Here is a 23,700-nt window from a genome sequence, read left to right as displayed (position 1 = left end):
TGAAGCAATGACTGATGTTCAGCTCGCTGCAGTAGACTCCGCCTCCCACGCGGCCGTCTAGCTTTGAGCCATCAGTGTAGAAGTGGACCGCATTTGCAGGCCCTGGTTCGCCCATCTCCCAGTCCTCCCTAGATGGGATTGATACCTGGAAGGGCGTCGAGAGGTGATCACTGGGGATACAGTAATCTGTCCTCTCTGGTAATTGCGGGAGTCTCATCAGGATTCCCGAGTGCCCAACCGCGGATGCTTTCCACAGTCTGGCTTCTCTCATTCGGAGGGCGGAAAGTGTTGCCACCTTCTTTCCCATGAGATCAACCGGGAGGAGGTCCAGCACAGTATCCAGGGCTTCCCCTCGAGTAGTGCGTAGCCCGCCAGTTATGCATAGCTCTGCCATGCGTTGAACTCTGCTGAGTTTATTGAGGCCTGTCCTTTTGTCCAAGGCTGGCCACCATACCACCACTCCATAGAGCATGATTGGTCGTATGATGGCGGTGTAGAGCCACCGAACTATATATGGGGTCATTCCCCATTTTAGTCCGATGGCTTTCCTGCAAGTATAGAGGGCCACTGTGGCCTTCTTTACTCTATCCTCTATTCTCAATTTCCAATCGAGCTTTCTATCGAGGATTAGGCCAAGATACTTGGCGTTGTTGCTGAAGACTAGCGTTTCCCCACATAGTCTTGGGGGAATCAGTGCCGGAACTTTGTACTTCCTAGTGAAAAGCACCAGTTCCGTTTTAGACGGGTTGACGCCTAACCCGCATTTGTCTGCCCATTTCGACATTTTCGTGAGAGTACTTGTCATGCACTCACACAACGTCTGCGGAAATTTTCCGGAGAATGCTATGGCAACGTCGTCCGCGTACGCCACCACGCGGCAGCCACCCCCCTCTATCTCCCGCAGCAGTGTGTTCACTGCCACGTTCCATAGGAGGGGCGAGAGGACTCCGCCCTGCGGTGTGCCTCTGCTGACAAATCTGGTACACGTTGACGTCCCCAGTGATGCCTCAACCGTCCTGCATTGTTGCATCTGATCGATCAAGCTCACCGTCCTGGAGTCAACGCCCAGATCCGTCAGTGCGCCCGTGATGGCGGTCGGAAGGATGTTGTTAAAGGCGCCTTCTATGTCGAGGAAGGCTACTGGGGTGTACTCCTTAAAATTAAGGGACGCTTCGATGATCGATGTGATCGAGTGTAGGGCCGTTTCGGTGGATCTTCCCTTCCGATAGGCATGCTGGGAGTCTGAGATCAGACTGGACGGAATGCACGCCGTTAGATGCAGCCCCAGGAGCCGCTCCATCGCCTTTAGAAGAAAAGACGATAGACTTATGGGTCTGAAATCTTTTGGGGCAGTGTGCGAGGGCTTGCCTGCCTTGGGTATGAATACGACTTTGGTCTGAAGCCAGGTGTCAGGAATGCACCCGTGGGAGAAGATTCCCTCGTAAATTATTTTGAGCCAGTTAATGGCTTTGTGTCCCGCGTGAATCAGTTGGGCAGGGAAAATGCCGGCTGGCCCCGCGGACTTGTAGGGTTTAAAACTTCTGATCGCCCAGGAAATGTTCTCCTCGCTTAGCAGTCTCAGGATGGCATTTGAGGCGACAGAAGGAGGCGCGAGGTAGTTGGGTCTGTTTTCATCGCAGCCAGGGAAGTGGGTATTTAGGAGAAGATTTAGCGACTCCTCGCTGGACGTAGTCCACGACTGGTCAGTGTTCTTCAAGTACCCCAGGGTGGGTGTTGTCTTCGAGAGAACTCTGCGCAAGCGTGAGGCTTCTGAGTTACTCTCGATTTCGCTACAGAACTTACGCCAGGAGGCGCGTTTGGCTTTTCTAAGTTCTTTGTTGTAGGTTGACAGACTGGCTTTGTACTCGGCCCAGTTTTGCTCAACGTTTTCAGCCTTAGCTTTATTGAAGAGTCTCCGGGAGGCTTTCCGGAGTTCACCCAGTTTCGGATTCCACCATTCAGGTTTCTTCCGGCCTCTGTTCTTACCAGAGGGGCATGCTTTGTCGAGCGCCTTATTGCAGGCGTCGGTAAAGATCTTAAGAAGACGAGTCGTGGCCTCCGTGGAGAACTCCTCCTCAGATGGGGGCTCAGGGAGAACACGACAGAGGTAGTCAGAATACCGAGTCCAGTTTGTCCGCCTGATGTTCCGGAATCGGACTGGCTTCGGCACTGCGAAGGAGAAAACAGTTTCCACGTACCTGTGGTCCGAGAAGGAGTGCTCTTCCAGGACTCTTCGGCTGACGCCTTGAAATTCGGGTCTTCGTTGGACAGGATGAAGGCCGCTCGTCTCCTGTCCTGGTACGACGGCTTTCCTCCCCGTGGTGCAGAGACGCTGCCCGCCGGGGGTCCCAAGGGTTCTTCGGTCCCGGTGCGCTTACCAGCCGCGATTACGCTCTGCTTGGCAGCCACCCCGGTATCCGCTTCGCCCTTGGAGCCACCCGACTTGGAAGGACCCGATTGGCTTTTCGGGCCCTCCCTCGCTGCGGCTGCTGCCTGAAGACGGTGGACCGACTCAGTCTCCTTCCCCGTCTTCTTTGGACCCGGTTTCCCAGGCGCTGGTGCAGAGGGATTGGCTTGTCCCTCCGGTACTTTAAGAGGAGTACCGAGCTCCTTTGCGGCTTTGTTTGTTTTTATATGTTTATTATTATTTGGCATAGTTATTCCCACGAGTAGGCGGGAAGGGGATGGTCACCCGAGGCATAGCCCGCTTGCCCCGGGAAGCCTGATTTAAACTGGAGGTCGGCAGGTATCCAGAGTCCGCATATTAGCGACCGGGCACCCCCCCGGCCATGCATCCCTCGGCATATAACAGTGTCACCTTGGATTGGGGTAATTTCACTGAGAGTTTTCTTCGCTCCGCCCGACTACCATTCGCCAGCATCCTAGCAGAGACATGACCGTGCTAGGACCTGTTTCCAGCCGCCCTCACGGGGAGAGTATAGTCGCACTTCCACCGGTGTGCACAGTTACGGCGGGTGACGGTTCGCTCGCAACCCTCTGTGTCCTAGGGGGGGTGTGAGACGCAGACCGCACCGGGTATTACTAACCGGAGCGGCTGCGCTTCAGTTCCGAGTTCACAGTTGTGCGAGCCGACCCGTCATCCGTTTGTCCCCCTGTAGCACCCGATGGCTGACGGCCGAGAGCTGTAACAATTACGTTATAAATTTGATCATCTCCAATTAAAGCTCCTGGATGTCCTAATTCAGCTCGAATTAAAATTCTTAGAGATGTTCCTACTATACCGGCTCATGCTCCAAAAATAAAATATAATGTTCCAATATCTTTATGATTTGTAGAAAATAATCATTGTCGCGATTAAGTGGCTGAAATTTAGGCGATAGATTGTAAATTTATTTATAAGAGTTTTTCTTCTTAATCAAACAGTCTTATAGTCAATAATGATATCAAACTGCAATTTTGAAGGAGTAAAAATTTACTAAGGCTTAAAGGATTACCTCTATTTACAGCTTTGAAGGCTATTAGTTTATTTAACTTAAAGCCTTAAAGTATAAAAAAGAATAAAGAAATTAAAAATAATCCAAAAATTGAAAATTAAATAAAAATTTGTATTTATATTATTAAATTGAGTACTAATTGTTCAATTATTTTCATAATAATTTAGAAAAAAATGCTGAGTAACAAATTCGTAAATAAAAAAATAATGTAAATAATGTTGATATTATTATAATTGTTAATGTAAAATATTGACTACAAAATGTTAATTCTTGAATTACTAATCATTTAGGTAAAAATCCTAAAAATGGAGGTAATCCACCTAAAGATAGAAAATTCATAAATAAAGTAATATTTAAAAACTTTTCTATTTATAAATCAAGAAAATAATTGATTTAAATGAAATAATTTAAAAATATTAAATATAAAAGTTAAAATAAATGATAAAAAAGAATAAAATGTGAAATAAATTAATCATACAGATTCTCTAATTATTAAACTTATTAATATTCATCCTAAATGATTAATTGAAGAAAATGCTATTAATTTACGTAAAGATGTTTGGTTTAATCCACCAATAGCTCCCACAATTACTGACAGAGTAATTTACTCTAATAAGTAATAAATTTTTAATATCTAAATAAGAAATTAATATTAGTGGGGCAATTTTTTGACAAGTTATTAATATTAATGCATTTATTCAAGTTAAACCTTCCATTATATTAGGAAATCAGAAATGAAAAGGAGCATTACCGCACATGCATATGCAGCAGAATTCTTTCGTCTCCCTATATCTCAATCTCTCGTACTCGGCTTCGCAGCGGCCCCGAGTAGCTCTAACGATCTCGGCCTATCCTACTCTCTCGCTCGCGTCTAAGCTAGCTGCAAAGGGCCCGGCCATTTGTCCTCTCAGCCCTTGCATTTTCAGTCTTGAGCTAATCGTCGCAGCTATTGATTAACATCCTCGCATCAATCGTTCGCCCACTTACCCCCATATGTACATACATACGTGATAAGTTGGTTTACATATGCAAATAAATTGTGAATTATATACAACTTCTCGACTTTCATTAAATTCAAAATTGCAACAGTTATTAAAAACGCTTAATAGCTTAACATCCATTTTTCTTAACGCTCAAGATTTGGTTGTCGGAAAAGGTCAACCTACTGTAGAATTTGTATATTGTCTGGTAATCTGGCAAATATCGTTAAAAAATAAAGGGAAAAAGCGTAATCGGTAGAACTGATCCGTAGTGCACACTCTACCACCAGCGAAATATATGTTTATTTCGATAGTAAAAAATGTATCTTTTCAGAATACTATGTTTAAAGCCGTGTATTTTCGGCCGGAAATGGTATATTTTAGTATAATTTTGAAATTAATATGGTATATTTTAGCTGATGATGACTCGGTCAGACTACTTGCAATAGCTATTGAATCCCTGGTTATTCAAAAAAAGAATAACATTGCAAAATAGTTTTTCATCTGCTCAGTGATAAATATATAACTTGTTAGTTTCGCAGAAAATGCATAATTTATAATTTAGTGGTATCGAAAATGTGAATTCACGTAAATAACTATAATAAATTAAAAGATACTTGGTGAGCACAAAAATGTATACATACATATGTATGTACAATTGTGGTATGCATTTCGATAATTTATGGAAGACTACATATGTATACGACTCCATAAACATAGTATGTACACACGTACTTGTCTTAAAAAAAAATGTAAATTGTTTATCTTGTATTATATCTATGTTACTTTATATCAGTAAAAAAAAGGACCATAACGAAGGTTTTTCAGATCTTATATGTAGGTACCATTACAGGAAGTTTGAAAAATCAATAATTAATTTTACCCAATTCATCGCTTTTAATATGTGGTGCTGAGCTGAAGAGATATTAACTGTATTCAATATGTTTATGGATGCTGATAACAATCAAACGTGTATCATGTAACTACCTCCATATTTTATATTTCGCATAGCTACATAAATATGTACATATGCAGACACATAAGGGGGCGTGGCATCTTAGACGTCTTATACATACATACATTTGTGCATATGTATGTTTTTTTACAGTGGACAGTAAAATAGGAATAGTATTTACAAGACTTATGTGTGCATGTATGTACCGTATGTATTCACATACAAAAATGTATTGCGATTCAAAGAAGTAATGGAAAACGAATATTTTAATATCTCCTTCGTTATACTAGTTTTGTAAGATTATCCTTTTTTCGGTACTTTTTTATGCAATCGAGAAAAAAATATAAAAAAGCATAACAGATTGTTTTTAAAGTTGTTTTTTTTTTTTTTTGCTTAAAGGAAATACATTTATTTTTTTAATATTTCTATTAACTTAACTTAAACTAAAACTTAAATAACTTAAATACATGTATGTACATGCTACATGTATTTAAGTTTGTAGCAATTGGAATATTAAAAAAATAAAAAAATTCTTTCCTTTAAGCCAAAAAAAAACAACTTTAAAAACAATCTGTTATGCTTTTTTATATTTTTGTCTCGATTGCATAAAAAAGTACCGAAAAAAGGATAATATTACAAAACTAGTATAACGAAGGAGATATTAAAATATTCGTTTTCCATAATAAAATGTTTTTTATATGTACATATGTATGTATCTCCAGAAAATGCTTTAAAAATCGAGATATTTTGAAAAGGAAACGGCGTTTTGGTCTGAGTTAGTTTTGGAAATGTACAATGTTTTCCACATGTACTAGAAAACTTAAAGCTGACAAATTTCAGTTTCAAAACGACGATATTCTCCTAATAACACTCTTCACAGGATGTACACGATTTTCCATGGTTAAGCTTCCAGAAAAAGCACATTAGTTTTAAAATTTAACGTTTTTATTGATATTAAAACAAGAAAATGTCCTAAGACATGTACAATTTCTTATATGATTATGAATTGACAACAACGAAAAGCACAACAGAAAATTTTTGAAATCGCCACAAACAGTAAAGCCTTCGTAACGGATACTTGGTATTCAGTTTCTATATATGTAAATACATACTATGTTTAATGATAGAAACGACAGATCAATTCTTATCTTGGTTTGTTCATTTCGGCTACATTAAAGATCCAATAGCGACGAGTTTCTGCAATCCAGTTCATATGACCCTTTGCCATGCAACTTCTAAATTTGAGAGGCGTGACAGAAATGTAAAGTAAACTTTAATTACACTTTAAATAAACTGTGATAAAAGTCTGCACTGTTAATCTAGTTATTATAGTCTCTTAAAAACTACGCGACAAAGACAGATGGACAGACAGATTTGGATATATCGACTCAGCTAATGACGTAGCTCAATATACTTTAAGGGGTCGGAGAGGCTTTTTTATTTTTTACGTGTTTTTTTTTTTTTAATTTGTATGGATTAGCGAAATATGTATTTAAATGGTATCATTCAATATTATCGTTTTTAAATTGATATAGTAAAATCATGAATCCAGCACATAGTTTGAATATGGATCCATCGTTGGTGCAGGAGGCAAACAGTATGCAAACCCAGTATGCATCATTTCAAAATTTTGAACAATTTTCGGCATCTGGATATACAAATTCACCAATATACATCACAAAGCCGCCAGGAATTGGTGCCATATCACATATTACGCCTCATTGTTCAGTACTTGGTCCTCAGAATAAGATCGAAACAGGTTCTCCAGAAGTTGCCCTTGCAGGTATGGAGAATAATTCTTTAGGTCCAACTGTTAGATATATACAAGCCGCCCAGTTTGATGAGACACCAGAATATGGGATCTCAGGTTTACCATGTGGTGTAGAGTCCCACTATACAGATGAATCCGTGGTACCTTACGGCTACACAACAGAACCTGGTTATGGAATGCAAGGCACAAGCTCTAATCTCAAACAATTCACTGCAAGTCCTTTTGATGATAACCTCAATGGGTCTGAAACTGTTGGCGAGTCTCAATGTCGACCTTTTGACGGTGCAGCTGATTTTAAATTACCTCAGTTCGCCATGAGTTCAATAAATGCTGCCCCCCCCAGAGGAGTAGGGGAGAAAGAAGATTACATCGGCGGATCTGACAACGACCTTTGTTCAACCATGAGGTGGCGAGATCCAAATCTTTCAGAAGTGATAAGTTTTCTTAGCAACCCGAACAATGCTATAAAAGCAAATGCAGCAGCATATTTGCAACATTTATGTTACATGGACGACCCAAACAAGCAACGTACACGATCATTGGGAGGAATACCACCATTAATTCGATTGTTGTCGTATGATTCTCCAGAAATACATAAGTAAGTAAAGAACTTCAGCCTTAATTATGAATATTAAATATAAAATTTAAAATCATGTAAAATAGATTTTTTCAGTCGCATGTACAGTTTCGGTCAAAATAATTGTAGTGCCTTCTACTATAGGTTATAAATATTGTTAATATACTCTTCAACAATCGAATTGATTTCTTTATCTCGGCAACTATCGCAGAATTTATGTAATTGAAAATACAGTTATGTTTGCGTCCTATTTTAAGCTTTTTTTCAAAACATTACTATTTCGATGCGGTCGAAATAATAATAGTGCTAAATCGTGTTAAATAATAGTTGAATGGTTTATTTAACAGTCGTAAGCTTGTATAGTTTATTTTTGCTCGAGGTGCAAAATACCATTGATTGTCTTGCTACTATGATCCGAAATGCTAATCAATAAAAACCATAAAGTAAAACCCGTGAACGACGAAGCTATTTACCAAATTATCAGTCAAATACTACGACAGTTGCAGTCTTAAAAAATTTTTAATTTGGAACTAGTGTGGAAAGCATTTGAAGAAGCCTGTGAGATTATAATTGAATAGTACAAAGAACAAAATTATTACTGGCAAAAAAACATGAATTCACAAGGTTGAAGATTGAAAGGGAACTTAAATTGACCATTGGAAAAGTAAAGAAATATTTTTTTGTCGGACGAGTCCTAAATTGTTTTAGATCCGTAGATCCTGTGCCATATATAAGACAACCACAGCAAGATGAATTTTCGACAAGATATACTTGCAAAACTGTTAAATACGGCGCGTCTTCAATATTGGCTTGGACGAGTTTTTCCTACTAGGGAATTTAGGTGGTATATGTGTTAAAAAGAGTATGGATCGTCATTTATATGTTGGGATATTGGCTAATATGAAGGTACCTTTTGGGTCGAAGGACATAACTCTGTTTTGGAGGGCCCAGGAGGATAACCATTCGAAGGACACTCACAAAGTTGCCACTTCTATGCACTTCTATTATTTTTAACGGGACATTTTTGAATTTTTAAATGTTGACTTGAAAAATTGTACATAAAAAAGTTAAAATGGACCTATTATAATCACTTTCAATAGACTAGTCGATTGCGCCATGTCTGTCTGTTCATCTCTCCGTCCCTATGAGCGCCTAGTGCTCAAAGTCTATAAGAGCTAGAGCAGTGAAATTTCGTATCCAGCCTTCTGTGATATGTTACTGTTACAAGTGTATTTCAAAATTTCGGCCCACCCCCTTCGGCCCCCACAAAGGACAAAAATCTGTGTCCTCAACAATATTGAAGAAATGAGAAAACTAAAAACGCACAGTCATAAAGAATGGCCATATCTACCAGCTTATTTATTTATTTAATTAGAAATTATCTTCTAATAATGGTACTTATGTAGTTACAAAAGGAGGAAAGAAGAGAAGTTACAAATTTGTTCAATTTAGGTGTTTTTAAATATTACATGCTATTAGCTTAAGGGATAGTTCAGGGGATAAGGTATGACAGAGGGAGCTATAGTTGTGAAATATAACACTAAAAGGTTTATTTGGGCATAATTATACCTACATATGGGTAAGCGGATTGGCCGAAAAGTACGGGTAGGTCTAGATGGAACAGCAAAGTCAATCTTACCCAAGATAGTTTGGGAGTCAACAATACCGAGAAGGAGCTTGTGCACGAACATTACCCCATTACGACGGCAGGTCAATAAGATTTTTGTCTACATCGGTAGGGTGTCAAGATTCTACCCGAGTCCCAGTTTAAGTTACGCAGGGCAAAAGATAACGAGGGGGAACGTTGTGAGTTGCTGCGGACACCGCAACTCTAAGGTTATACCCGATACTAAGTCAGTATGGCTCTCCTCCGGCAGACGCCGCTAATATTTAACGACACGACAAAGAGTGCGTGCGAGAGAGACAGAAAATAGCCACTGCAAATTGATTTGTTCCTTTTGGCTAAAAAAATGGTCTGATCTGATCCAGATTCAGCAATCTAATAGATATGGTCATTATCTATGATTCTGCGTTTTTAGTTTTCTCAAATCTGCAATATTGTGGATGCAACAGATTTTCGTCCTTTGTGGGGGCGGATGGGGGTGGGGCGAAATTCTGAGATATACGTTTTATAGTGACATCTTAAAGGAGTGTGTGCACCAAATTTGGTTACTCTAGCCTTAATAGTCTCTGAGATTTGTGGTTGCCTCAGATTTTCGTCCTTTGCGGGGGCGGAAGGGGGTGTGGCGAAATTTGGACAGGAAACGGTCAAGGTCCGATATCACAGGAGTGTGGATACCAAATTTGGTTGCTCTGGCTTTTATAGGTTCTGAGATCCTTGAACTCATATTTTGCAATTGGCAAAACCGACCATGAAATCTGTGTGTTAGAGTGAGACAGAGCGAGAAAGAGTGAAATTGTTTTCGTGATTCTGGCTGTAATAATTATACGATCTGGTTCAGATTTTGCACTCTAGAAGATATAGTCATCTTCTACGATTCTGCGTTTTTAGTTTTCTCGTATCGTCGAAATTGTGGATGCCACAGATTTTCGCCCTTTGTGGGGGCGGAAGTGGGCGGGGCAAAGTTTTGAAATATTTTTGGAGCAGTGACATATCACAGAAGTCTGGATCCAAAACATCGTTGCTCTAGCTCTTATAGTATTTGAGCATTAGGCGCTGAAGGGGACGGACAGACGGACAGACGGACGGACGGACAGACAGACAGGGCTCAATCGACTCGGCTATTGATGCTGATCAAGAATATATATACTTTATAGGGTCGGAAACGATTCCTTCTGGACGTTACACACATCCACTTTTACCACAAATCTAATATACCCCAATACTCATTTTGAGTATCGGGTATAAAAATTGCTTTTGCACCGATCCAATAACAACCTGCTGTTCTTTATACTGCGGGCTCCACACAAAGGAACAATACTCCAATATCGGACGTACTAACAAGATATACAGTTGTTTCGTCACGTAGGAGTCGTCAAACTTATTAAACCAAAGCTTGATGATCGCTAAAACACCCTTAGCTTTATTTACTGTTGCGGCTATATGGCTGTTAGAACACATCTATCGAAACCAGCTCAACATCCTTCAAAATCATGACCTCAGCTCCGACTACCTGCCTCTCATTTCTACATTATCGACAACTCTGCAGACGATCCCAGCCATGACGAAGCTGCTGAAGCCTAACTCAAACGTTCCCATGTTCAAGGAAATTCTACGCAGCTCGCTAGACTTACACACATATTTAAGGACCGCTCATGGCAACATCTCAACCGAAATTCGCTACACCTAGTTTTAATGGCACAACAACATTTGGCGTTTTCATGATACATTGAAGAATAATTTGACGGAAGCTAACCGCGCGCCCGCTTTGGTGCTGTCCTTGAATGGTCTGGCCGATGAGGCCGATCTAGATAAATTGAATTCCGAGGCTGTTAAACGTGCCCTGGGGCGTCGATATGGAGGTGGCTACATGCATATTTTACGAAGTGAGGTGAATGATGGTAAACGATTGACAATAAACCAGGCACATTGGACTTGAGATTTGGAAATCTCACTATCAGAGGCGTAATGTATGTAAGTGAATGTGTAATGACTTTGGACACAGGTGCTTCTCATTCAATATTTAGAAGTTTAGTTAAGATAAATGTGGAGCCTCTGAATGAGATAGGACTACAAACAGCTACAGGTGGAGATGCGTAGAGAAAGGGCAAAGTTACAAAGAAGCTTAGAAGACGAACCTAGGACAGGATTTCATTGTCGCCGATATCATAATAGGAGTAGATTTTTCGATTTATAGTTTTACGCAGGACTTGAAGGATACATTTCTGAGCATGGGAATGTGAAAACGGTATCAATCACTGCAACGAATAGTTACAATTAAGGAGATCCAGTTAAGAGGTTGAGGCCCGAGAGAATCGGAATAAACTACCAGAGACGGTAGATCACTATTCTCACCGGCAGTAAGAGGTTGCAACCCCTCTCGTCAACCCAACGGTCGGCGCACGAGGACATCTGGAATACTTTTTCGGGTAGTATCTTCCAATTAGCACCACCGACAATGAATTATTAATACTGTATTAATACTGTTTCCGCTTCTCAATTTAAAATACGAACTGTAGAAACGTTAAAGCTCATTCTGCAGCTCAGTGCGGTTAGGCTTTTAGAACGAGTTAAGTTCGGTTTTTATTTAAGTTAAGTTCAAGTTGAAAAATAACACAAAATTTTGTCATGTCAGACATGTCAAATCCCAAAAATATGTAATTCATCGCATTCACTCTGTATTCTGTGGGTATCGGGTAAAACAAATATAAATGAAATGCGAAAGCGCTCATAAATACAGCAATAACACAAAAACACACTTAAATCGACGTTTGCACTATTAAAAGTTATGCACTATCGATTAAGAAAAATTTGTAATTCGGTGTAATTCGGGAGTTCTTGAAAAGTTTATTTTGTTAAAATACCGGCTGTGTAGTCTGCTTAGAGCCCTTGGGCACCAAAGATCCTTTGTAATTTTTACCAACTGCACCTATTGAACATAATTCTTCCCAACACAATCTATGTTCTTATATACATATATGAAAGTATAAAACATGTATCAAATGTATGTATATGTGTATTAAGGGCAGACAATACAAAAACTATCGTAATGTAGGCAATAACATCTCCCAATAATTAATTTCCATAAGCACCTAAACTATTATATCTTAAAAATGATCTAACAGGTTATTTTGTTTTTGTTTTTAGAAATGCTTGTGGAGCCCTTCGAAATTTATCTTACGGTAGACAAAATGATGAAAACAAGCGTGGAATTAAAAATTCTGGCGGAATAGAAGCGTTGGTTCATTTACTTTGTCGTTCTCAAGAGACAGAAGTAAAAGAATTGGTAACTGGAGTTTTATGGAATATGTCTTCTTGTGAAGATATCAAGCGGTCAATTATTGATGAAGCACTAGCTGCAATAGTCTGCAACGTTATAAAACCTCATTCCGGATGGGATCCCGTTTGTTGTGGTGACACTTGTTTTTCTACAGTATTTCGAAATGCTTCGGGAGTGCTGCGAAACGTCAGTTCAGCTGGAGAACATGCAAGAGGATGTCTTCGCAATTGCGAGCATTTAGTGGAATGTCTTCTCTACGTAGTTCGAGCTGCAATAGAGAAAAACAATATTGGAAACAAAACTGTAGAAAATTGCGTGTGTATACTTCGTAATCTTTCGTATAGATGTCAGGAAGTGGAAGATCCCAACTATGATAAGCATCCCTTCATAACGCAAGATAGGGCTATCCCATCTTCGTCAAAAGGTAAAATAAAAAAAAAACATGAAATGTCCATTGTTAAATCTATATTTTTATTTCTAGGAGAAAATTTAGGATGCTTTGGAACAAGTAAAAAAAAGAAGGAAGTGTCTGCTACTGAAGCTCTTCAGGACTATAGCATATCCACAGAGTATTCTAAAAGTTCAGTAACTAATAGCCAGATGAATAAGGGCTACGAACAATTATGGCAACCGGAAGTAGTTCAATATTACTTATCATTATTGCAAAGTTGTTCTAATCCAGAAACACTTGAAGCTGCGGCAGGAGCAATTCAGAATTTATCTGCATGTTATTGGCAACCCAGCATTGATATTCGTGCAACAGTGCGTAAAGAAAAAGGTCTACCTATTCTAGTAGAGCTCCTTCGGATGGAAGTGGATCGCGTAGTCTGTGCAGTTGCTACTGCCCTACGCAATCTAGCTATTGATCAGCGAAATAAAGAACTAATTGGAAAGTACGCTATGCGCGATTTAGTCCAAAAACTTCCATCTGGAAATGTACAGCATGACCAAAACACATCGGATGATACAATAACAGCTGTATTGGCTACAATTAATGAGGTCATAAAAAAGAATCCAGAATTTTCTCGTTCACTTTTAGATGCAGGTGGTATAGACCGGCTTATGAATATATCGAGACGAAAAGAAAAATATACTTCTTGTGTAATAAAGTTTGCTAGTCAAGTTTTGTATACGATGTGGCAACATCACGAACTGCGAGACGTCTACAAAAAAAACGGTTGGAAAGAGCAAGATTTCATTAGTAAAAATTTCACTGCGCACAGCACTCCACCAAGTTCACCAAACAATGCCAATAACACCCTTAACCGACCAATGGCATCTCAGGGACGTACGCGCTATGAAGACAGAACAATTCAGCGTGCACCTAGTTCTTCGTATAGGAATAATGACTCTAGTGGAGCTGTTATGTCGAATAATGAATCAGCCTTGCTTTCGGAAATGGTTAGAAAACAATTATAGAATGTATATTTGTTCGTTAATTATTTAATTAGTATTAGATACACGTGAAGTATTTAAATCTTAAATTATTCTTAAAATATACAGCGTTTCTTTTACATTTACATATAAGTTTTTACAGCATATGCCAATACATATTGTAAAGGATTATATTCATTAAACATCTGGTACGCTAATCTGATTACTTAATAAATACACTAAGATATATCCATGTATCCTGCAAGTATTTTTATTGCTACATATTTATATCCTTGAAGGGTACTGTCGGGTTTCCTAGCCCTATATTTAGTTATTCAGTATCATAGCCAAATTATTGTGGTGGAGCCTAACGATCTGCAAAGCTGCGTAGACTACACATGCTAAATCGGTGCACATACTTGCAGAATTTTCCGTGTTCAGAATTTTTTCACATCACAATATATTAAGGAAAAAGAGATCAAATTGAAGATCGATCTCACTTATATGTCCTTAGACGTCACTTTTAAGTTTAGTGTAGTTAGAATTGTGAATCGATGCAGGCGGGGCGGTTGGGGGTGCGATCTACTTCAACTGGATTTCACTGTTGTATCGGATGTCTGCCTTTGTCATGGATTTCAATGCAGTTTTTCCTAGGGATTTGTAATATTTTTTCTTATGGTATAATATCGTCGCGTCTAAAAAACGTTTTTTAACAGTTACTACCACGGCTGAAACGCGAAGTGGGTCGAAATGAGGTATAGAGTCAAAGAATTTAATAATCGCTTTCAATAAGAATTATTATTATTATATAGACGCTTATAGTATATGTATGTCGCTGAAAGAGAATGCAGAGCATGCAATCCAAACATCAAGAAAAAATTCATTTCAGTTTATGAGATACAGTGGCGGGCAGTGAAATGTGGACACTCATTTGAACTAACTTTAAACCGATAGCGCGTATTTAAAATCTTAAAAATCAATGGGAAAACATTTGTATTGTATAGATACATTCATTAGCTGTTGATAAAAATCTCTTTTTCATAAAAAAAGCCAGAAGTTATAACAAAAAAATACAAATGTTAAAAATTACAGAAGCCAATATGGCAGGCATATTGGCTTTGCAGTTAACGTCCAAGATTAATATCCTGAACCGCAGATGGATACAAACTCCATAGCTCAGCCTCTTATGGAACTGTCTCACCTCAACATGCCTCACCACGGCAGTAGCAGGTAGCAGGTATCCTGCAATCTCTCGACCAACTACCTACCCAGGAAAAAACTACACGCTCCATTGATACGAGTGTTACAGAGCCGACCACCCAAGCAGCAGGGCGAGAGGAGGAGCAGCTATGCTAATTCGGAAGGATATTTCCCATTACCTCCGTCACGCTGTGCAGTTGGGGCCGATTCAGCTTGCGGCGGTCATGGTCATAACACTGCGCGGAGAGATCCTCATTGCTGCAGCCTCGATCGATTTCCTGGTCAAGCACAGGTTTCGACAATCTTGTGGCACAACTGGGTAACAAATTTATCATTGGAGGAGACTTTAATGCGAAGCACAGTCTTTGGGACAGTCACAGAGGAGACCGCATGTTGATGGCGCTGCATGATGCCCTAACCGTTGGCTCTGCACAAATACTGGCGACAGGAAGTCTCACATACTACGCACCAATTCGGAGATCCATGCCCTCCTGCTTAGACTTCTTTGTTTATCGATCTATGGAAACCAGCTCAACATCCTTGAAAATCATGACCTCAGCTCCGACTACCTGCCTCTCATTTCTACATTATCGACAACTCTGCAGACGATCCCAGCCATGACGAAGCTGCTGAAGCCTAACTCAAACGTTCCCATGTTCAAGGAAATTCTACGCAGCTCGCTAGACTTACACACATATTTAAGGACCGCTCATGATGTAGATTTTGCGATCGACACTCTTATGGCCAAAGCCTATGACGCTTGTGGAGCTGCTGGCACGTGCGGCGCTCGAGGTATTCGAACGTCGCAGATTGGAAGTCATAGAGACGGCACTTTAAGTGATTTTGAAACGACTCAGGCGCGAGTATACACGCACCAGCGACCCACAAGTTGACAGTGTTTTCAGGAGAAGGGCGCCACATGGGCGAGATCAGCAGGTCAACAACATGGCAACATCTCAACCGAAATTCGCTATACCTAGTTTTGATGGCACAACAAAATTTGGCGTTTTCATGATACATTGAAGAATAATTGGACGGAAGCTAACCGCGCGAACGCTTTGGTGCTTTCCTTGAATGGTCTGGCATGTGAGGTGCTACGAAGTGAGGTGAATGATGGTAAACGATTGACAATAAACCAGGCACATTGGACTTGAGATTTGGAAATCTCACTATCAGAGGCGTAATGTATGTAAGTGAATGTGTAATGACTTTGGACACAGGTGCTTCTCATTTAACATTTAGAAGTTTAGTTAAAATAAATGTGGAGTCTCTGAATGAGATAGGACTACAAACAGCTACAGGTGGAGACGCGTGGTTACAAAGAAGCTTAGAAGACGAACCTAGGACAGGATTTCATTGTAGCCGACATCATTAAAGGAGTAGATTTTTTGAGTTATAGTTTTACGCAGGAAGGATACATTTCTGACCATGGGAATGTGAAAACGGTATCATGGCTACGCATCGCACAAGGAAATAGAAAGATAAAGATCGACGCTGCAGCTCAGACCGAAACTACATCCAAATTCAGGCTGTTCGGCTGCCTCGACTTTTCATGAAAAATGGTGTCCATGTTGAGAAAGTATACGAATCTTCTTTTACGCAGAAGAGTAGTGAAACGGGCGACGGCATCAAATCAGACGTGAAATCACTGCAACGAATAATTACAATTAAGGAGAAGCTTATAGAAGCACTTATCAACGACGTTAAGTCTTCGGAGATCCAGTTAGAGGTTGAGGCCCGAGAGAATCGGAATAGACTACCAGAGACGTTAGATCACTATTCTCACCGGCAGTAAGAGGTTGCAACCCCTCTCGTCAACCCAACGGTCGACGCACTGTTTCCGTTTCTCAATTTAAAATACGAACTGTAGAAACGTTAAAGCTCATTCTGCAGCTCAGTGCGGTTAGGCTTTTAGAACGATTGAAGTTCGGTTTTTATTTAAGTTAAGTTAAAGTTAAGAAATAACACAAAATTTTTTCATGTCAGACATGTCAAATCCCAAAAATATGTAATTCAGCGCATTCACTCTGTATTCTGTGAGTATCGGGTAAAACAAATATAAATGAAATGCGAAAGCGCTCATAAATACAGCAATAACACAAAAACACACTTAAATCGACGTTTGCACTATTAAAAGTTATGCACTATCGATTAAGGAAAGATTTGTAATATTTGTAATTCGGTGTAATTCGGGAGTTCTTGAAAAGTTTATTTTATTAAAATACCGGCTGTGTAGTCTGCTTAGAGCCCTTAGGCACTGTTTGTAGGGGGCCGGATCGAGGTTCAATTATCCACCGGCGAGGTGTATGTTCCAGTTTAAACTCCTAGCAGTCGTCACAGAAAGGAAAGGCCGATGGGTTTCGTTGTGTTGTGAAGGCACAAGCCTCCACAAAACCTGACCACAAAACCATCCCCTGAAGGGACAGCCCCGGGGGGCTTATTATCTCATTTTATTACTACTACTATTACTATTATAACAAAGACAACCATGAACCCTTAGTTTCCCCAATTAAAATAAGAAATAGGCTAAGAAAACCCCTCAAATAGTGAGGCGTTTTACTTATTAGCAGCGAAGAGACAACACGAAAGAGAGACGCCTACTACGGCCACGCAGCAAAGAGAGCCGACATGGAAGAGACGGAAACGAAGAGAGTCGCCGTTCGCTCTTACGCCCACGCAGCCAAAGCAAGAGAGAGAATGGCCAAACGCAAAGGAACAGCATGCAAGAGAGCGAAGAGGCAGAGAAGCCGATCGCCCACGCAGCCGAGGGAGAGAGCCGACGGCGAACCATGAAAAACACCCCCGAGCCGAGGCCGACAGCCGAAAGCTGCGCAGCCACGAAGCGACAGAGAAGCTGCAAAAAGTAAAGCAGAGGCCTGGCACGGTCCAGCGCGGGCCAGGCTCGGGAGTGATCTCCAAGTGCTGAACCAGAACAGTTGGAGAAAATCAACAGTGCCCCGACCCCGCGAGGAAAAAGACAAAAATATATAAGTCGTGACCACCGTGACGACGATCGGCCGCCGGACCCAAGGAAGGGAAAGCAAGGGTGAGCCACCTCACGTATGTGAGCTCTGGGGGGGACAGATCGGTGCAGTAGGCAGGGTGTACGCACAGAAGCAGAAGTTTCCCAAAATGTTTGTAAATTTTTGTCGTTTATTACCCCACAATAAAGACACCCACCTCAACCCACCGGTTTCAGAACTTTCGCCCGTAGGAGTCCCTCAGCCCCTCCCCCTCTCTTCCCTATTCCCTGGGGGCCCGGCGAAGTGGATGTGAGTCGTGGATCATGCGGCATCCACCAAGCTGGGCTTGCCTTTCCCATACCTTTCTCCCCTGGGGACCCGGCGATGCTGGATGTGAGTCGTGGATTCACGCGGCATCCGCAAAGCTGGGTTCCCTCTCCTACACCTTCGCCCTGGGGACCGGGGATGCTGGATGTGAGTCTTGGATTCACGCGGCATCCGCAAAGCTGGGTTCCCTCTCCTACACCCTCGCCCTGGGGACCCGGCGACGCAGATGTGAGTCGTGGATCATGCGGCATCTGCTAAGCTGGGCTCCCCTCTCCCCTACCCTTCCGACCCCTGACCCAAACCCCCTCCTCCCGCCACGCATGACCCCCAACGCACGTCTCTGCAGCTCCCCAAGCACGGGTTCACCCACGCCTCGATCCACCGCACGGGTGCGCTTTCGCTGCGAACGGCTCTCTCCTTAGGTCCTCACACAACAAATTTTGCTGTGGGGAAGTACCGGGCCCTGGACAGACTGAGAAGCTGTACCTCGGCCTGAGAACTTCCTTACAGATGGCGCCCGAGCAGGGACTTACGAGGGGAGAGTCGGTGAGCATAGGGAATAAGTGAAAAGCAGTTAAAAGTGAAAAGGGAATCAAGCAGCAGCCAACAATTAAAAGGCAAGACCCACAAAAGCAAAACGGCAAACGATGATTAGGAGCCACGGATCAGGAAAAGCAGCAGGAGAAAAGAAAGGAAAACTTAAAATCAGTGATTAGCAGCCAAAAATCAGAGTCCCGGCGAATAGCCAGCACGAATCTTTGATCCCTCGACTTATGTACAGCTGAGGCTGGTTTCTCTAATACCCCCCAAGCAACAGCCGCCGGCACGTGTCCCAGACGCGCCGGCGAAAACCACGCGGAAAAAAAAACCACGCAGCCAGCCACCGACGAGACAGAAAGAGACGGGGAGAGACGCGAAAAACCACGCGGCCAGCCACCTACGCGACAGAAAGAGACGGGGAGAGACGCCGAAGACACAGCTCCGCGTGCCGGGAGAAAATGGCACGCGACGGCGACAAAGCGGCACCAGCGACAGAGTAGCAAAGCAGTAGCAGCGGCGCAGCGGCAGAGCAGCAAAGCAGCAGTGACAGAGCAACGAGGCAGCGGCAGAGCGGAGAAGCAGCAGCGACTGAGTTGTTACCGAGCAGTCAGACAGTCATTACCGAGCAGTCAGGCAGTTGTTACCGATCAGTCACACAGTTACCACCGAGCAGTCAGACAGAACCTTTCCCTGCACCGCGCCACGTATCCTTCGACAGGATCATCCAACCCAGTGCTGTGTATCCTAGTACAGGATCACCGATCTAGTACAGTGCCACGTATCCTTCGACAGGAACATCCAACCCAGTGCTGTGTATCCTAGTACAGGATCACCGATCTAGTACAGTGCCGCGTGTCCTTCGAACAGGAACCCTCACCCCAGTGCCGTGTATCCTAGTATAGGATCACCGATCCAGTACCTCGCCACGTATCCTTCGACAGGACCCCCCACCTCAGTGCCGTGTATCCTAGTATAGGATCACCGACCCAGTACCTTGCACGTATTCTTCGACAGGACCCCCCACCTCAGTGCTGTGTATCCTAGTACAGGAGCCCTGACCCAGTACCGTGCTGATAACGACTCACACCGGTGCCCCGATTAGTGGAACAGGATCAGGATGCACATCCGCTGGATAGCATCCCGCAGGAAGGACGAGCTGCAGAGCCTGGCTAAGGAGTTTGGACTAGGAGAAACCGGGACGGTGGAGGATCTACGGAGCCGGATCACCGCATTCATCGCACGCCCTGGGCACCCCGAAGCCGTGCAGGCAAGGCTGGATGAATTGGCTACGCACTTTGGAAACATACCTAGCCCCAGGGACCACCGGAGCCCAGCCACGTCACCCGGGCCAGTGTGCCGGACGAAGATGGAAGACAGCAAGGAGGTACCAAAACTGCGATTGATTATACCCGAGCTGCCCAGCACGAGCCAAGGATCCACCCACGGATACCGCGAGACAGCAACCGAGACATCGCCCGCCCAGGACGAGCAACCACAACGAGCTGCCCAAGGACCACTCCAAGGCACCAGACCAGAGGCGTCCAGCAAGCACCACGAGCCAGGACCCACTACCACTGGACCCCTGGCCACGCCTAGCCACCAGACAACCACGGAAGGAGAACAGCCACGTTTTCCTTAGGGACATCGGGTCTCACGCCCCGGAGGGGGGGAGATCTCGTACTCGTTACTGGCGGACAAGGCCGTCAGCCATCGGGTGCTACAGGGGGACAAACGGATGACGGGTCGGCTCGCACAACTGTGAACTCGGAACTGAGGCGCAGCCGCTCCGGTTAGTAATACCCGGTGCGGTCTGCGTCTCACACCCCCCCTTAGGACACAGAGGGTTGCGAGCGAACCGTCACCCGCCGTAACTGTGCACACCGGTGGAAGTGCGACTATACTCTCCCCGTGAGGGCGGCTGGAAACAGGTCCTAGCATGGTCATGTCTCTGCTAGGATGCTGGCGAATGGTAGTCGGGCGGAGAGAAGAAAACTCTCAGTGAAATTACCCCAATCCAAGGTGACACTGTTATATGCCGAGGGATGCATGGCCGGGGGGGTGCCCGGTGGCTAATATGCGGACTCTGGATACCTGCCGACCTCCAGTTTAAATCAGGCTTCCCGGGGCAAGCGGGCTATGCCTCGGGTGACCATCCCCTTCCCGCCTACTCGTGGGAACTACTATGTCAAACACTCAAAATATAAAAACAAACAGAACCGCAAAGGAGCTCGGTACTCCTCTTAAAGTACCGGAGGGACAAGCCAATCCCTCTGCACCAGCGCGTGGGAAACCGGGTCCAAAGAAGACGGGGAAGGAGACTGAGTCGGTCCACCGTCTTCAGGCAGCAGCCGCAGCGAGGGGGGGCCCGAAAAGCCAATCGGGTCCTTCCAAGTCGGGTGGCTCCAAGGGCGAATCGGATACCGGGGTGGCTGCCAAGCAGAGCGTAATCGCAGTTGGTAAACGCACCGGGACCGAAGTACCCATGGGGCCCCGGCGAGCAGCGTCTCTGCACCACGGGGAGGAAAGCCGTCGTACCAGGACAGGAGTGAACCTGGTGATGAACGAGCTCCAGGACCGGTTCCTACAGGAACTGGAGGAGAACAGCGGACCACCGCCAAAGTGTGAGGACGCAGGGTGGCATCAAGGCAAGGTGAAAGCCATCGCCTGCCAAGACGCACGCTCTGCGGCCCTCTACATGAAGGCGTTGGCTGCTATCCAGGGTCGAAACTGATATGGGAGGATGTTCCCAGCCGTCCGAGAGCCAGAGCATGGGTCTCGGCTAAACCTGCAGAAACTGAGAAAATCCTCAGGCTACTGCCGGTCTGCAACCCCCACCTTCCCACAGCCGATTGGAAGGTGGCCAAGGTAGAGGACATCCAGGGGCAGAGGCGCCAGATTATCCTCGTTCTTTATGAGGAGTCGCTAGAGCACCTCGCCAAGACGGACGGTGTGGTCGACTACGGGTACAAAATGGTCACCATAACCACCTATAAGTCGGATCGCAAGGTCAGGCAAGCGGAGGTCGAGCCAGACCCGGAGCTGCCGGAGATCCCGAAAGAGGGGGCCTCGTGCGAGGTAGACAACCCCTCGTCGGATGCGGCGTCCGTGATGGCGGACGACATCTTGGACGACTATGCGTTCGACGAGAGCGAAGACCTAGCCAGAGGTCTCAGCCACATCATTGTCGGGGAGGAGCCGGAGTCCCCTGACAGCGATCTAGAAGCAACAATGGTGGAGGCGAGCCTCAGGAATGTCGTTGACGCTCCTGCAGATAAACCTCCACCATTGTAAGGCAGCATGCGCTGTTCTACTGCTCCACCTGGCCAAGGGTGGAGCCGACATAGTCCTCATTCAGGAGCCCTGGATCCTCGGAAACAGGGTCTCCGGTCTGAGCACTTCTGACTACAAGCTATACGTAGCTAAAACCGCAGGTAAAATTCGTACCTGCATTCTTGCAAAAAGAGAGTTGCACTTATTTTTGCTCCCGAATTTCAGCAATGAAGACCACACCGCAGTGAGCCTCGAAGGCCAGGAGCGCTCACTGAGAATCTGCTCCGCATACATGGGGCATGAACAACCAGACCCCCCTCCACACGCGCCTCTCCGGGCTCTAATCGCAGACTGCTCGGCCAAGGACATCGGCCAAATTGTGGGGTGCGATGCCAATGCACATCACTGTCAGTGGGGAAGCACTGACACAAACGAAAGGGGTGAGTACCTTTTCAGTTACTTACTGACCACTCAGATGGTCTTATTAAACCGGGGTAGTGATCCCACCTTCATTATTAAAAACCGCAAGGAGGTCCTGGACATCACGCTTGCCTCTCATGAAATACAGAGTAACATTGTATCTTGGAGGGTCCTGGAAGAGCACTCCTTCTCGGACCACAGGTACGTGGAAACTGTCTTCTCCTTCGCAGTACCGAAGCCAGTCCGATTCCGGAACATCAGGCGGACAAACTGGACTCGCTACTCTGATTACCTCTGTCGTGTTCTCCCTGAGCCCCCGTCTGAGGAGGAGTTCTCCACGGAGGCCACGACTCGTCTTCTTAAGATCTTTACCGACGCCTGCAATAAGGTGCTCGACAAAGAGTAACTCAGAAGCCTCACGCTTGCGCAGAGTTTTCTCGAAGACAACACCCACCCTGGGCTACTTGAAGAACACCGACCAGTCGTGAACTACGTCCAGCGATGAGTCGCTAAATCTTCTCCTAAATACCCACTTCCCTGGCTGCGATGAAAACAGACCCAACTACCTCGCGCCTCCTTCTGTCGCCTCAAATGCCATCCTGAGACTGCTAAGCGAGGAGAACATTTCCTGGGCGATCAGAAGCTTTAAACCCTACAAGTCCGCGGGGCCAGACGGCATTTTCCCTGCCCAACTGATTCACGCGGGACATAAAGCCATTAACTGGCTCAAAATAATTTACGAGGGAATCTTCTCCCACGGGTGCATTCCTGACACCTGGCTTCAGACCAAAGTCGTATTCATACCCAAGGCAGGCAAGCCCTCGCACACTGCCCCAAAAGATTTCAGACCCATAAGTCTATCGTCTTTTCTTCTAAAGGCGATGGAGCGGCTCCTGGGGCTGCATCTAACGGCGTGCATTCCGTCCAGTCTGATCTCAGACTCCCAGCATGCCTATCGGAAGGGAAG

The 23,700-nt window shown here is 44.2% G+C and overlaps 1 protein-coding gene across 1 annotated transcript; it reads left to right on the top strand.

Moving 5' to 3' along the window:
- The first annotated feature begins 6,925 nt into the window (after positions 1-6,925).
- LOC113565131 (catenin delta-2) lies at positions 6,926-14,270 on the top strand. The gene is made up of 3 exons (XM_026985982.1): positions 6,926-7,759; positions 12,507-13,063; positions 13,121-14,270. The coding sequence occupies exons 1-3, from the start codon at positions 6,933-6,935 to the stop codon at positions 14,056-14,058; spliced, it is 2,322 nt and encodes a 773-aa protein (XP_026841783.1). The 5' UTR covers positions 6,926-6,932; the 3' UTR covers positions 14,059-14,270.
- The last annotated feature ends 9,430 nt before the right edge of the window (positions 14,271-23,700 follow it).

The sequence above is a fragment of the Drosophila persimilis genome, unplaced genomic scaffold, assembly GCF_003286085.1.
Source record: "Drosophila persimilis strain 14011-0111.01,24,50 unplaced genomic scaffold, DperRS2 tig00000002-arrow-pilon, whole genome shotgun sequence".
NCBI lineage: Eukaryota > Metazoa > Arthropoda > Insecta > Diptera > Drosophilidae > Drosophila > Drosophila persimilis.
Note: the sequence above shows the minus strand (reverse complement) of the source record. Positions and strands in the feature narration are given on the sequence as shown.